This window comes from Microtus oregoni, unplaced genomic scaffold (assembly GCF_018167655.1).
Source record: "Microtus oregoni isolate MIOR12 unplaced genomic scaffold, Mior012 000009F_ref0000495, whole genome shotgun sequence".
Classification (NCBI taxonomy): Eukaryota; Metazoa; Chordata; class Mammalia; order Rodentia; family Cricetidae; genus Microtus; species Microtus oregoni.
In genome coordinates, this window is record NW_024543068.1 from 6916384 (window position 1) to 6930558 (window position 14175).

Here is a 14175-nt window from a genome sequence, read left to right on the forward strand (position 1 = left end):
AGGCAATCGCAAATCCCCTCCTTAGTCCTTGGAGAACACCAGTCTTAGAAGCAGTGTTTGCCGTTACCTGCTGAGTACAAGAAGCCCAAAGATTTTTCCTGTAGCGGGGAGGATTAGTCTAACTGTCTTGGCTGAAATAGATTCCCCAAAAGGCGTCCAGGAAGCTATAGAGGTGGAAGGCCGCTTTCTGCTGTGTGGGTTACTTTGACAAACCCAGAGGCAAGGCCTGGAAGTGGAAGGTCTTCTGTCTTTTTGGAGGCACTAAAGGGTGCTGCAGAAGCTGCATGTCTATGTTAGAAGCTCTTGTTAAAATGCCATGCCCTCAGATCTGTAAAGGCACTTGAGAACTAGGTACCGTTACCTGTTATTTAAACTGGGCATATAAGCTAAATTTAGGCATGTGTTGTATCCAATTAGTTACAGTTTATCAATGCTAGTAGGTGCAAGAAGATTAAAAGGAATATTTTGAGCACATCACAAAAACACATTTACCCGGACATAGTGTGGCCACATCATTCTGACAGACAGACAAAACATTTTTAGAAACCTATGTTAGCTGACCAACTTAATAAAAGCCTCTCTGCAGAGGCAAATGAACTCCAATCAAACCAGATTAGACTAAATTAAAATGTCCATGTTTAATAAATGTGGCACTCTTGGGTGGACCAACACAACATGGCGGGAAGAGGAGCCCATGCAAACCCAAGACCTTGTGTTTCTTTTTCTGGGGCAAGCTTAAATAGCCTGTGGGAGTGGTTCTGACCCTCCCTGGGGGAGAGGTCAGCGCTTGGAAGGCTGGGAGTTGGAGTCTGGACCAGGACAACTCCCAGGCCAGGGGCTTCCAATCGTTAGGTATGTGGAATCTTTACCTATTTCTCTTTCCCTTCCTTCCATTCTTCTCACTTTTCTTCTCTTAGATTAATAGTAATATAATTGAAAAGATAACTTTCATCTTTCCTTTTCCCCTTCTTTAGCAATTCTGAAGTAATTATGCACAGATTTCCTATTACAATAACATTTATTGACTATGGGCCAGGTACTTGCTCCTCCCTCTTCCCTTCCCTTTCCCTCTCCCCTGCTTTGCTTCACTCCTTCCCCCAAACTGATGTTGCAGGCATATGGATGCTAGGAACTTACCTTGGTTCCTCAGTGAACCATCATCTCTGCAGCCCCCATCTACTTTCTTGTTTGGAGACAAGGTCACATGATGCTGGAGCTCACTGATTTGGCCTGACTGGCAGTCCACTGAGCTCCCGAGATCCTCTTGTCTCTGCCTCCCCAATACTGGAATTGCAGGCACGTGCTTCTGAACTCCCTATTTTCTGTGGGTACTGGACATCCAAACTCAGATCCTTATGCATGCATGGTAAGTGTTTTACTAACTACACCATCTCCTCAGCCCCATAGGCCAGGCATCCTTGTTTGTTTGTTTTTGTTTTTCTGAGACAGGGTTTCTGTGTAGCTCTGGCTAACCTGGGACTCACTCCTGTAGACCAGGCTGGCCTCAGACTCACAGAGATCCACCTGTATCTGCCTCCATCATGCACCACCACAGCCAGCTGGGCCAGACATTCCTAAATTCACTGTCCTTAATAAAAACTCTTGAAATTGGTAACATTATTGGTAACATTATATGCTGAAGTTTATGGGGGACTGAGGAGCCTTCCCAGGAACTCAGTGTATAGTAGGGCAAGGGCTAAGCAAGGTCAGTTTGACTCAAGAACCTAACTTTTGTCCTTTCCTGCCTCTTGATGACTCTGAATTGGAAGTCAAGCCAGGCATGGGCTCAGAAAGTCAATCAGGATTAGTACAAACCCCCTTTAAGGCAGCCTTTTGCTCATGAGCTGTGTGTCCACCTAGGAAACACTTGAATATAGTTTGCTAACAAGTCAGGAAAAGCATTGAGCAAAGGAACCATCTAGAGATAGTTTATAACTGTTCTCCCACAGATTATTTTAAGGCATTGCTCGGAAGTTTTAAGAGATTTAGAAGCACACCTAAATCTCTACCTGCTAAATGAATCCTTTAAATTGTTAGAAATTAGGTTTTTTTTCTCATTTGTCTAAGATACTATCTTGATATGTGCATAGTTTCTTAAGTTTTTTTAAAGATTGATTTATTATTTTCTGTGTGAGTGTTTTGCCTGCACGTATGTACTTGAGCCACATGTGTGATGATGCCAGCAGTGGTCAGAAGTGGGCATCAGATGCCCTGGAACTGGAGTTATATCTATTGTGAGCTACCATGTGGGGGGCTAAGAAATAAACCCAGGTTTTCTACCACAGGAGCAAGTGCTTCTTTATCACCGAATCATCTCTCAAGCCTCTATTACTGTTATTAATTGCAGTCTGTAAGATTGTCTCCTTTGATCTAACAAAATAAAAACAAATTGTGCAATTCAAACCCATTTGAAAAGAAATGGCTTGTTGCATACATGATGCTTGGTCATTTTATTGTCAGTGTTGTTAGAAAACCAACACGAAGAGAAGTGAATTTGGGGTAGCACAGGAGACTGGATCAGAAGAGGTCCTTGCAGCTTGTAAGATAGGCAGTTAACGTGATGTTGGTGGTGATGTTGTCCCTCCCAAAAAAAGTTCTGGAATTTCTTCAAGAAACTATATTGTATTTTAACAAGGTCAATAGGTATTAGTTATCCAGAATGTCTGTTCCTCATACCCCTGTACATGTGTGCACATGCATATTTAACACCATGTAAGAACTCCCAGCCTTGCTTATTGTCCTCCCCACCACACCCCCAAACAAATGAACAGAATTCACTTTGATGAATCAGACATTCCCTTCACTAAGGCTTACACAATGAAAATACACACAGAAGTACTGCATGTGTGGGCTGGGGAGATAGCTCAAGCTGTGAGGTGCTTGCCATGCAAGCACAAGGACCTGAGTTCAGTTCCCAAAGCTCACACTTCATAAATAAATAAATAATAGACAACCAGGTAAATGAGTAAATAATTGCAAGCCAGGCGTGGTGATGCATACTTGTAATCCCAGTGCTGGGGAGCTGGAGAAAGCCAGATCCCTGGGGCTTGCTGGCCAGCCAGCCTTGTCCACTTGGTGGACTGCGGGCCAGTGAAATACTATTTCAGAAAACAAAGTGGGTGGCACTTATGGGGTGACAGCTGAGGTTGACCTCTGCCCTTTGCACACACCCTCAATCATGGGCATGTGCATACACACAAGAAGTACTATCTGTGAGAAAGATGTTAAGTACCAGCTTGGCCCAGGGCATAAACTGGTGATAGGACATTAATGGGCTAAGGGTAGAGTACTGTGAGTGTGATGGATGAGGCCCTGATGAGACGTGAAATCTTCATTTCATTTGGGTTTTTGGGAACAGGATCTCACTCATAACCCAGTCTGCCTTCAAGCTCATGTTCCTACTGACATTTGGTCACTGTGACATCCTCCCTGAGGCTTAGCTTGGCTTTTATTACTTATTAACATAACCAAGAGAGTAATGCAGCCCTCACTGTTGGATGCTCTGATCCTCTATAGATCTGTCCTTTAAAAAAAAAAAACAAAAACAATTAACTAGTGCAATTAAAGGGTTGTGAAAGTGATAGTGTGGTTTATTTAACTTCCCGAGCAATCCCAGGATCTGAGATTGTCTTACGATTGCACCGAATTAATTTTACCTGCTCTCTCAAGAGAGGAGATGCTATTAGGAACTGATGTCACTGAACAACATAAGATCAGGGTTCAGTTCCCTTAGCCACAGTTTTCAATGTACTGATTCACCCTAGCCCTTCACTAGCTTCCTGAAGCTTGCCTCAGGTAGCTAGAGATTCCTACAGATGCCCTGGGCTGTTACTGGCATAGAGCTCCACCTGGTGAAGGGGAGGGGATGTGGGGACATGGAAGCACAGGAGTGAGGCTTGTGTGGAGATGGCGATTACAGCTCTGATGAGTCACCTACTCTAGTCAGAGCATTGGCACCGCAGGCAGGCAGCTGCTCCTGAGGATTTGCCAATGCTCTGCCAGAAAGTGGTTTTCCTGGATCCCAGATCTGGTAGCTACTTCTAGGCAGAACTGTATTCAGTCAAGGTGGAGGAGGCTCCTTCCCTCCCCTGCTACCTGCATTACCCCTTACAACTCTGAAGTTCTCAAGCTTCAGAGCCCTTCCCACTTCTTCAGAATCTGTCTTTGAGTCCCTCTGGTGCATCTTGAGCCAGGGAACTAGGATGCCCAGATTGATTAAGGTTTCTTGGAGGATAGGACAGAGTAAAAAGATACAGAAACTGAGTATTGGGTAGTTATGGAAAAGAGGTCCGTGATCAAACAGGAGCCAAAGTCTGGAACTCCAGAGAAAAGATTAATCCCTGACCATACGTAAGGATACACACTGGCAGGTTTTAAGGAAATGGAATTTTCCTGAAACATTTGACACCGACATTTTCCTGCATGGCGGGTTGGCTAGTCTAGATAAGCAGAGAGACGAATTGACAGGAAACTTGTGCCCACTATTTGTATAGATACAGAGGAGCATCTTGATGCCCAGTCTGCTTCCTGCTTCCCGGAAACTTCTGGCCAGGTAACTTTACCAGCAAGGAAGCATCCCCAGTCCTGGACAGAGCTTAGGACAGGTAGAGCCTCATCTCTGGCTGTGTTTTTATCGTGGAGTTGAATCATCTCACTGTTACTGTATAAAGTTAGATGCTCTTACACATACACACATTTGGGGTAACAGAGTGTGACTTTTTGTCCAGAAGCTTAAGTGTAAGCAAATATGTCAGCCTTTGTATAATTTCCATCTTTCCTCCAAATTGGTTGAAACCCCTAAGAAATTTATATCGGTGTGACTCTGCCCGTCTCAAATGGAAAATGTTGGTCAGATTTTACAGTGGCGATCATACACTAAGGGAATAACAGTTAATAAAATTTAAAGTAAGAGGGCTCCTGATCTCATTAGAGAAGCGGTTTTCTTTTTCCTTTTTCTTCTTTTTTTTTAAAAGAGCATTTATTTATTTTTATTTTACACGTGTACATGTTTTGCCAGCACAGATATATGCACCACACGAGGGCAATACTTACAGCCAGCAGAGGGTGTTAGAACCCCTGAACCTGGAATTACGTGTGGTTGTGAGCTGCCATGTGGCTGACCGGAACAAACCTTTAATCACTGTGCCGTCTCTTCAGCCCCTGGGCAATTTTCTTAAGACCCCCAAACCATGGTCTTCTCGGCAGAATGAGGGTTAAGTTTTACTGTCTCTCAAGAAGTACTGTGCTCCTCTTCTCACCGCACAGACCGCTGCCATTTATCAGAGGCTAACTACAAGCCGAAGTGTATCCTCTTATGTAACTAGGCTCGTTTTCGTGGTGAGAAACCTGCCTTTTGGAAATAGGTTTTCTGCATGGTGGCATTACATTAACGAATCAGATTAACAGCTGGGCGTGGCAGGGGTCTACTGTGTCCCAAGTGTGGAGACTTCAGCTTGATTACCTTTGTGGTCACTAAATTTTGTATAAGCTGATTTTTAAGAATTCACTACTGTGAATATTATGTTTATATCAGTAATGGTGCCAGAAAGCTCCTGGGCCTTAGCAATCTTCTTTTTTTTTTTTTTTAGATTTATTTATTTATTAAGTATACAACATTCTGCTTCCATGTATGCCCGCACGCCAGAGGAGGGTGCCAGATCTCATTACAGATGGTTGTCAGCCACCATGTGGTTGCTGGGAATTGAACTCAGGACCTTTGGAAGAGCAGGCAATGCTCTTAACCTCTGAGCCATCTCTCCAGCCCCCGCAATCTTCTTATAGTATGGACGGGGAACCTGATCTTTTTTTTTTTTTGTGAGTGTTTTTTTTTTAATATTTATTTATTTATTATGTATACAATATTTTGTCTGCGTTTACGTCTGCAGGCCAGAAGAGGGCACCAGATCTCATTACAGATGGTTGTGAGCCACCATGTGGTTGCTGGGAATTGAACTCAGGACCTTTGGAAGAGCAGGCAATGCTCTTAACCACTGAGCCATCTCTCCAGCCCCGGGGAACCTGATCTTTAAACGCGGCCCTTGGTCGGCAGTCAATTAGACCATAACAAATGCTATTTTGAGTAGCAAGTGGAAGGGAGAGTAATTAAACCAAATACTGGATTTTTTTAAAAAGTAAATGGAATTGTGGGTGATAGTAAAATTCATATTCAAGATAATTAGCTTTTGCCAATTTCAGACTGGAATTAAAAAAAAAACTAGCAGGCTTGTTTAACACAGACTGTAGCAAAGCTGTCTCCTTTCTGTAAGAGTTACAGAACTGTCTTGGGGTTCCCCTGTCTTTGCCTCCCACCCCCATCTTGCCTTGGGAGCACTGGGGTTGCGAACCTGTGCTACTGAGCCTTGAACTCACAGAATTTGGAGCCAGGTTCTCACACTTGTGTGGCAGGCACTTTACCCACTGAGCCATCGACCCAACAATTTTATGCTTTTTGTGTGAGTAATATCACATTGTTTTTGTTTTGCACGAGAAAGAATGTGGATTTGTAATTTTCTAATCCTGCTTTTACTCAATGAGACATTAGTCTTCAAAGGCTTATGAAATACTATGCCCTAATGTATAGTTACTTTATAAATGAAATGTCTTCTTCTAGTAGTAATGGGAAGCGCAGTCACTGACTGTTACGTTCTTGACCTATCAGGTGGGATTTAATAATTTTCTTAAGTACATAGATAGAAAACTGAGACACAGATGTTGAAGATGTACCCAAAGTTAAGTAGCTGTAGTAAGACCCTGATGCATAATTAAAACATGAGCAATTCGAATTCAGATTGTAGGGTCTGGATTGGCCCTCGACAAACCTGCAGCAAGGTCGTTGTCTCAAAGGTGACACGGGGTCCCATTTTAAGGGCGCAACAGTTTAGAGAATGTTTGTCTGTTGTTGAAGTGTTTGCTGTTTATAGCTTTTCAGTGATCTAAACATTTTTATGATAAACATCCCCTCTGTACGTTGTGACAAACTTGTTATTTTCTCAGGCAAATTCATATAAGAATTCTTGAGTCACCTTTAAAAGAAAAGTAAGTGTGTGTGTGTGTGTGTGTGTTGATAGCTAATGGAATAGCCCAGTGGTAGCATCTAGCATGAATGACAACCTGAGTTAAAGTCTTAACACTGAAATTGATGAATTGGACATTGAGTCTAATGTTTCAGTCCCTAATGTCTAGAACTTTAAACAACTTGGTTTTGAAATGAATTTATTATAAGAAAATAATCTTCAGGGCCGGGCGGTGGTGGCGCACGCCTTTAATCCCAGCACTCTGGAGGCAGAGGCAGGCGGATCTCTGTGAGTTCGAGACCAGCCTGGTCTACAGAGCTAGTTCCAGGACAGGCTCCAAAGCCACAGAGAAACCCTGTCTCGAAAAACCAAAAAAAAAAAAAAAAAAAAAAAAAAAGAAAAAGAAAATAATCTTCAGGAAAGACACAAGCCCTTTTTTCCTTTTCTTTTTTTTTTTAATTAATTTTTTTAAAATTTTTGTCTCAGAAGTAAATGAAGGGGGCTATTTTGTGAACAAGGTTTCCAACAGAAGGGAATCCCTTGGCAAGAGTATAAACAGCTTTGGCAGAAAGCCACCCTCCAAAGGAACAGGGCTCAGCTTGTCTCAAGCTAGTGAGTGAGGATGAGCTCAAGTCAGCAGGGATGTCCCTGGAACAGCGATGGCAAGGGGCTGTATGGGTGGAGACACTGCCTTACAGGGAGCTCCCACATTGAGACTCCTGGGGTCTGTCAGATGTATGACTGCTTCAAAGAGGTTACTATATTTTATACGAATCCACAATGTTCCCCTTATCTCTCATTACAAACACAATAATGACTAATAAATGCATAAGGTATTAATACTATGAGCTTGGGTTGTTTCCTTCCCCCTCTCCCTTTTCCCACAGTAAGTAAGTAAATGAGTAAACTCTGCATCTACAAAAGCACATCTGAGGGTGAGACCTCTTCAGGGCTACACATACAGAAAGCACGCTATGCTTGTTGTGTTCTGGGGTAGCTCTGGATGGGTTTGTATTCATATCGTTTATCTTGCCTTTTCAAAATGGAAATTTGTGTGTACATGTGTATGTATGCATGCGTATTAGACTTGTAATGCTGTTGTCTGTCAAGAATCTCCCTTTGTTTTTAGTATAAGCTTGGGGACTCAAAGTCAGATCCTTGAGCTTGCAAAGCGAACATGTTACTGAGACCTTCAGCCTTATAATGTCCTTTTTTATTTTCCTCTTTGAGACAAAACTTTGCCATGTGTTCTAACTGGTCTGATTCTGTATAGTTAGTTCATGCACACCTCCAATTTATGTCACTCGTCCTGCCTCAGTTGCTGGAGTACTGTGGTTCCAGGTGTATGTCACCATGCCTGGCTTTCAAAATGACCCTTTTAATTAAGAAAATTGCTATCTCTTTGATTGAATTTCTTGGAAGAATGGATAACAAGCCAGCCATCCCTTCCATGTGTAATTATGTGTGCATTGTGTGTAGCATTGTTGATTCAGTGTAGTTGGATGTGATACATATGAAGGATCAGTGAGATAGTAATAAAACTCAAGTGTCTATTTCCAGTTGCCCCTGAATGACTGGCAAGAGAAATAGTGGGTGGTATCACACACATGCACGTGTGCGCACACACACGCACGCATAGACACACACACACACACACACACACACACACAGAAATATTGATCTGGCCGGGCGATGGTGGCACACGCCTTTAATCCCAACACTCGGGAGGCAGAGGCAGGTGGATCTCTGTGAGTTCGAGACCAGCCTGGTCTACAGAGCTAGTTCCAGGACAGGCTCCAAAGCCACAGAGAAACCCTGTCTCGAAAAACCAAAAAAAGAAATATTGATCTACACCATAGCAAAACTTCCTCCTTATCTAGTCAGTAAAACTCTGAGTATTTACTGTTGCCTGACATTTTTTATCTGTTATGTTTGTTTATCTAAATCCATTCCTCCTTGCTAAAAGCCTGTGGTCCCTCCCCATAAGTCCCTCATACACTTAGGGACTTCTGCTACACAACAACTTTGGACCTTTCTTTTTTTTTTTTTTTCAAATTTTTTTTACTTTTTCTGTATACAATATTCTGTCTCTGTGTATGCCAGCCGGCCAGAAGAGGGCACCAGACCTCATTACAGATGGTTGTGAGCCACCATGTGGTTGCCGGGAATTGAACTCAGGACCTTTGGAAGAGCAGGCAATGCTCTTAACCGCTGAGCCATCACTTTAGCCCCTGGACCATTCTCTTATTAAAACCCAAATCCATTATTTCCTTCCTTGATGACCCTGTTAGAACAGAATTATATTTGTAATAACCTTTTAAATTATAAAGTACATAAACCCAGAGATGGAAATTTTAAAGGAAGAAAACTATATATCATGATCATTTCCTGTGTTGCTACAAACTTATCAACACTGTGGTGGCTAGGTATTACTCCACTGTGGGCTTAAATCTCTTCACAGGGGGCTGGAGAGATGGCTCAGTGGTTAAGAGCATTGCATGCTCTTCCAAAGGTCCTGAGTTCAATTCCCGACAACCACATGGTGGTCACAACCATCTGTAATGAGGTCTGGCGCCCTCTTCTGGCCTGCAGACATATACGCAGACAGAATATTGTATACATAATAAACAAATAAATATTTTTTAAAAAAAAATCTCTTCACAGTTGCTTGTCTATCGCTCTGAAGACAGTGGGGCTGGAAGAATGGAGCCTAAAAGTGAAGCAGGCTAACGTCTCATGCAATAGCCAGCTCTATTCAGAGCATCAGACAATTTACACTCAGAGCATTAAGAAAGGTCACATGAGCAGAGTTCTCATGAGGTCAAGGTGAATACAATCACAAAAAGAAGCCACATGTGGGTTTTTATTTCATCGAGGCAGTATGAATTAACAACAGCTGAAATAAGCTCGCGCCTATCCAGCACACCTGGAAGGAGCATGAGAACACAGTTGGAGAAGCTGAGGTCACAAGATTCTTGTCTTGTGTTCTGGAGGTTTTCTCACAAGCACAAAGAATTCTCCTCACAGAAGTTCGTTTTTTGGACCGATTTCTGGCCAGTGACCAAATTATTTGTGTGTTTGAATTTATCACATGCACACTGAGGGTACTCACATTTTGTCATTCATTTTCATTGATCATATTTCGGTCATTGTTATTTTAAGGCTATGTGCTGTCATTATGACTGATAGACTATAGTTTATTTTTCAAAAGTCAGTTTGTATCATTTCACATAGAGTCATTCCGATGTTTTAATTAAGAACACGCACCTTAGAACTAAGTGCAGAAAAGGTCGGTGTCACACATTAGTGCATCTGTTTTGACAAAGTCGTCATGTTCTTTCTTATTACATTTAATGTGGTGAGCCCTCCAGAATGCCACCACGAAACCATGAGACTAATGCTCAGAGTGTCCACTGTGCACACTCGAGTCGTGTACTAAGCTGCTGGGACATTCGCTGGGTTCAGTTTCCTTTAAGGTCCTGCGTGTCAGCTCCTCATGTCTTTGCCTTTTCATTTCAGACAATTCCTCCTCCCTCCAGGAAGATGAAGAAGTAGAGATGGAAGCTATCAGCTGGCAGGCCGGCAGTCCAGCCATGAATGGGCACCCTGCCGTCCCACCAGTGACCACTGCCCGTTTCCCCAGCTGGGTCACTTTTGATGACAATGAAGTCAGCTGCCCTTTGCCACCGGCCACCTCTCCTGCAAAACCAAATACACCATCGGTTGCAACTCCCACCCCAGATGCATCTTACAACCCAACTGGGTCATTTAAGAGGGACCGTCCCAAGAGCACACTGATGAACTTCTCCAAAGTTCAGAAGCTGGACATTTCTTCCTTAAACCGTCCGCCTTCCGTAATCGAGGCACCTCCCTGGAGGGCCACCAATCCTTTTCTGAATGAGACGCTGCAGGATGTACAGCCCTCCCCTATCAACCCGTTTAGTGCTTTCTTTGAAGAGCAAGAGCGGCGCTCCCAACGCAGTTCTGTTTCCACGGGCAAAAGCCAAAGAGATTCTCTCATTGTCATCTACCAGGAAACCATCAGTTTTGACGATTCGGGCAAAAGCCAGTCCCACCCCGATGCTATTGAAAAGCTCAAACAGCTCCAAATTGATGACCCCGATCAGGTCGGCCCTGCTGCCTTGCCTGATGACGACCCCATAGCCTGGGTTGAACTAGATGCTCACTCACCTGCCTCAGCTCTGTCTCAACCCAGGGATGGATGGCCGATGATGCTACGAATCCCCGAGAAGAAAAACATCATGTCCTCTAGGCACTGGGGACCAATCTACATCAAACTGACAGACAGCGGCTACCTGCAGCTGTATTACGAGCAGGGCCTGGAAAAACCATTCCGTGAATTCAAGCTGGAGATCTGCCATGAGGTTTCCGAACCCCGGCTCCAAAACTATGATGAGAACGGGAGGATCCACAGCTTGAGGATAGACCGCGTCACTTACAAAGAGAAGAAGAAATACCAGCCCAAACCGGCTGTGGCCCACACAGCCGAGAGGGAGCAGGTGATTAAACTGGGTACCACCAATTATGATGATTTCCTGAGCTTCATCCATGCGGTTCAGGACTGTCTCATGGATTTACCGGTGCTCTCCATGGACTTGAGCACGGTTGGCTTAAACTACCTCGAAGAGGAGATTACTGTGGATGTGAGAGACGAATTCTCTGGCACCGTAAGCAAGGGAGAAAACCAGATCCTCCAGCACCGTGTCTTGACCCGGATCCACGTCCTGAGTTTCCTGTCTGGGCTCGCTGAGTGCCGCCTGGGCCTCAATGACATCCTTATCAAAGGAAACGAAATCGTTTCCCGTCAGGACATCATGCCCACCACCACCACAAAGTGGATCAAGCTCCACGAGTGCCGGTTCCACGGGTGTGTGGATGAGGACGTGTTTACCAGTTCCCGGGTTATTCTTTTCAACCCTTTGGATGCGTGCCGGTTTGAGCTAATGAGGTTTAGGACAGTATTTGCCGAGAAGACCTTGCCCTTCACGCTCAGGACGGCAGCGAGCATCAACGGGGCAGAGGTAGAGGTGCAGAGCTGGCTGAGGATGTCGCCTGGCTTCTCATCCAACCGTGACCCCCTCACTCAGGTTCCCTGTGAGAACGTGATGGTTCGCTACCCAGTGCCCAGCGAATGGGTGAAAAACTTCCGCAGGGAAAGTGTTCTAGGGGAAAAGTCTTTGAAAGCCAAAGTGAACCGGGGGGCAAGTTTTGGCTCGGCTGGTGTCTCTGGCTCTGAGCCTGTCATGAGAGTAACTCTGGGAACTGCCAAGTATGAGCACGCCTTCAATGCCATTGTGTGGAGGATAAACCGGCTGCCAGATAAGAACTCAGGTAGGTAGGGATTCTCTGGAGACAGCCGCTGAGACAGCTGAAAACTGTAGCCTATACCTTCTATAGCCATAGCTATCTGTGTAGCATCTGATTACATTGTGTGGTGGAAATGGGGGGAACAGGGAGGGGAGACGAGGAGACTAAAAAAATCTGCATGTGGTAGCAACCACGATGAACCAGTATTTGCATAAGATGTATTACACTGCTCAGCTGAGCAGCTAAACAGCTTTCCGGGGCATCTTCTGAATTGTGTATGTATGCATGAGTATGTGTGTGTGCAAATGCATGTGTGCGTGTATGCATGTATGTATAGAAACCAGAGAAAGTCATCAGATGACATTGTTGTTAGGGTCTCACTGGCCTGGAACTCAATCTGCCAGGTCAGCTAGGTTGACTGACCAGCGAGCCCAAGTGATCCATCTATCTTTATTTCCCCAGCTATGGTTTATTTTGTTGTTGGTTTATTTTACTATCGTGTATATGCGTGTTTGGGCTACATACATGTCTGTGTGCCATGTGTACACATTGCAGAGGTCAGAAGAAGCTTTCAGATCCCATGAAACTGAAGTTCCAGTGGGTTGTGACTTAGCATGTGCGTGGTGGGACTAGAACCCAGGTTCTCTGTAAGAACAGCCGGTGCCCTTAACCTCTGAGCCATCTCTCCAGCCCGTTCCCAGTTTGGGGATCATATACATGCACCACCACACCTGGCTCTTTTATATTAGTTCCTAGGATCGAATTATATTTTATATTTATAGGTCCTTAATATTAGCATTTTACTTATTGAACCGTCTCTCCAGCACCTTGAAGGTTTGTTGAACTCGTTATTAGGTGTGGTACTAAAAACCATTTATTCCCTGATCCTGAAAGTCTTGTGGGGTCTGAAGAGGAACTCTATCTCCTTAATGAGGGTGAAAGAGCCAATTGATATCCAACCACACACAGTACGTAGGAGAAGCGAGCCTCTGCAACTAGCTGTGGTCAGTCATAATATCTCAGACCCAGAGTCTGGCTTTGGGATTCTTGATGGAAAAGAGACTAAATATCCAGGATATCAAGGTCCAAGGGGCCAGAGTTCCACCAGACAGAAAATAAAGAAGGGAGTGTTGGATTTAAACAAACTTTCCAGCCTAGCTGCCCTGCTCCCAGCCAGGGGCTGTGCTGCTGTGTGTACAAGAGCCCAGAAGGCAGCTGCTAGCGAGACTTCGGGAGTGACAGAACAAGGCAGCTACAACCAGCTGTAATGGCTTTATTTTCTGAATTGCGTCTAAGTGACCTCAGTGGCCCGTGAAGAGCCTGTGATCCCACAAGCCTTTAAACCACTTCTCCTCTTGTCTGTAATAAACCATGCCCATCTGTTAAGGAAAAGTGGAAGGCAAAAAGAAGAAAGGAAGAAAAAAAAATACTGGCTTGAAATCCTGGTCAAAGCGCCTTGCCCCTGCTGGCTCACATTCCCACTCTTGAATCATTACCGTGTATTCAGGGTGTTCTGCCGCCAGTGTGGACTGGCTGCATTATCATATCTAAAACGGAATTCGATGAGATAGCAAGAGGCCACGCAGTCTAATCAAGTCCTGAGGCTGCCCGGGGAGTAGGCAAACACCGGGCATTCTGTGTCTGACACTGGCTATAGCAGTGCCAGCCAGAGACAATCAGACCTCTGTGCTGGGGGCCAGGGCAGCTTCACTCTGCTACTGCACTGACAGGATTTGGAAAACAGGCTTCGTCCCGCGCCTGCTCACTCATTGCTCAGGCCTGCATTCTCCCTGTGCTCCTGTGCTGGCTGCCTCAGTCGGCCATCAGGGCCCAC

The 14175-nt window shown here is 44.5% G+C and overlaps 1 protein-coding gene across 3 annotated transcripts in view; it reads left to right on the forward strand.

Annotated features, from left to right (window-relative positions):
• Nucleotides 1-14175, forward strand: part of Ston2 (stonin 2) — a 154414-nt gene that overhangs the window by 126553 nt on the left and 13686 nt on the right. For all 3 annotated transcript variants that reach the window (XM_041658385.1, XM_041658384.1, XM_041658386.1), the window contains one exon: nt 10533-12365. In XM_041658385.1, the coding sequence (XP_041514319.1) occupies nt 10533-12365 (1833 nt within the window). The remainder of the gene's footprint in view (nt 1-10532; nt 12366-14175) is intronic.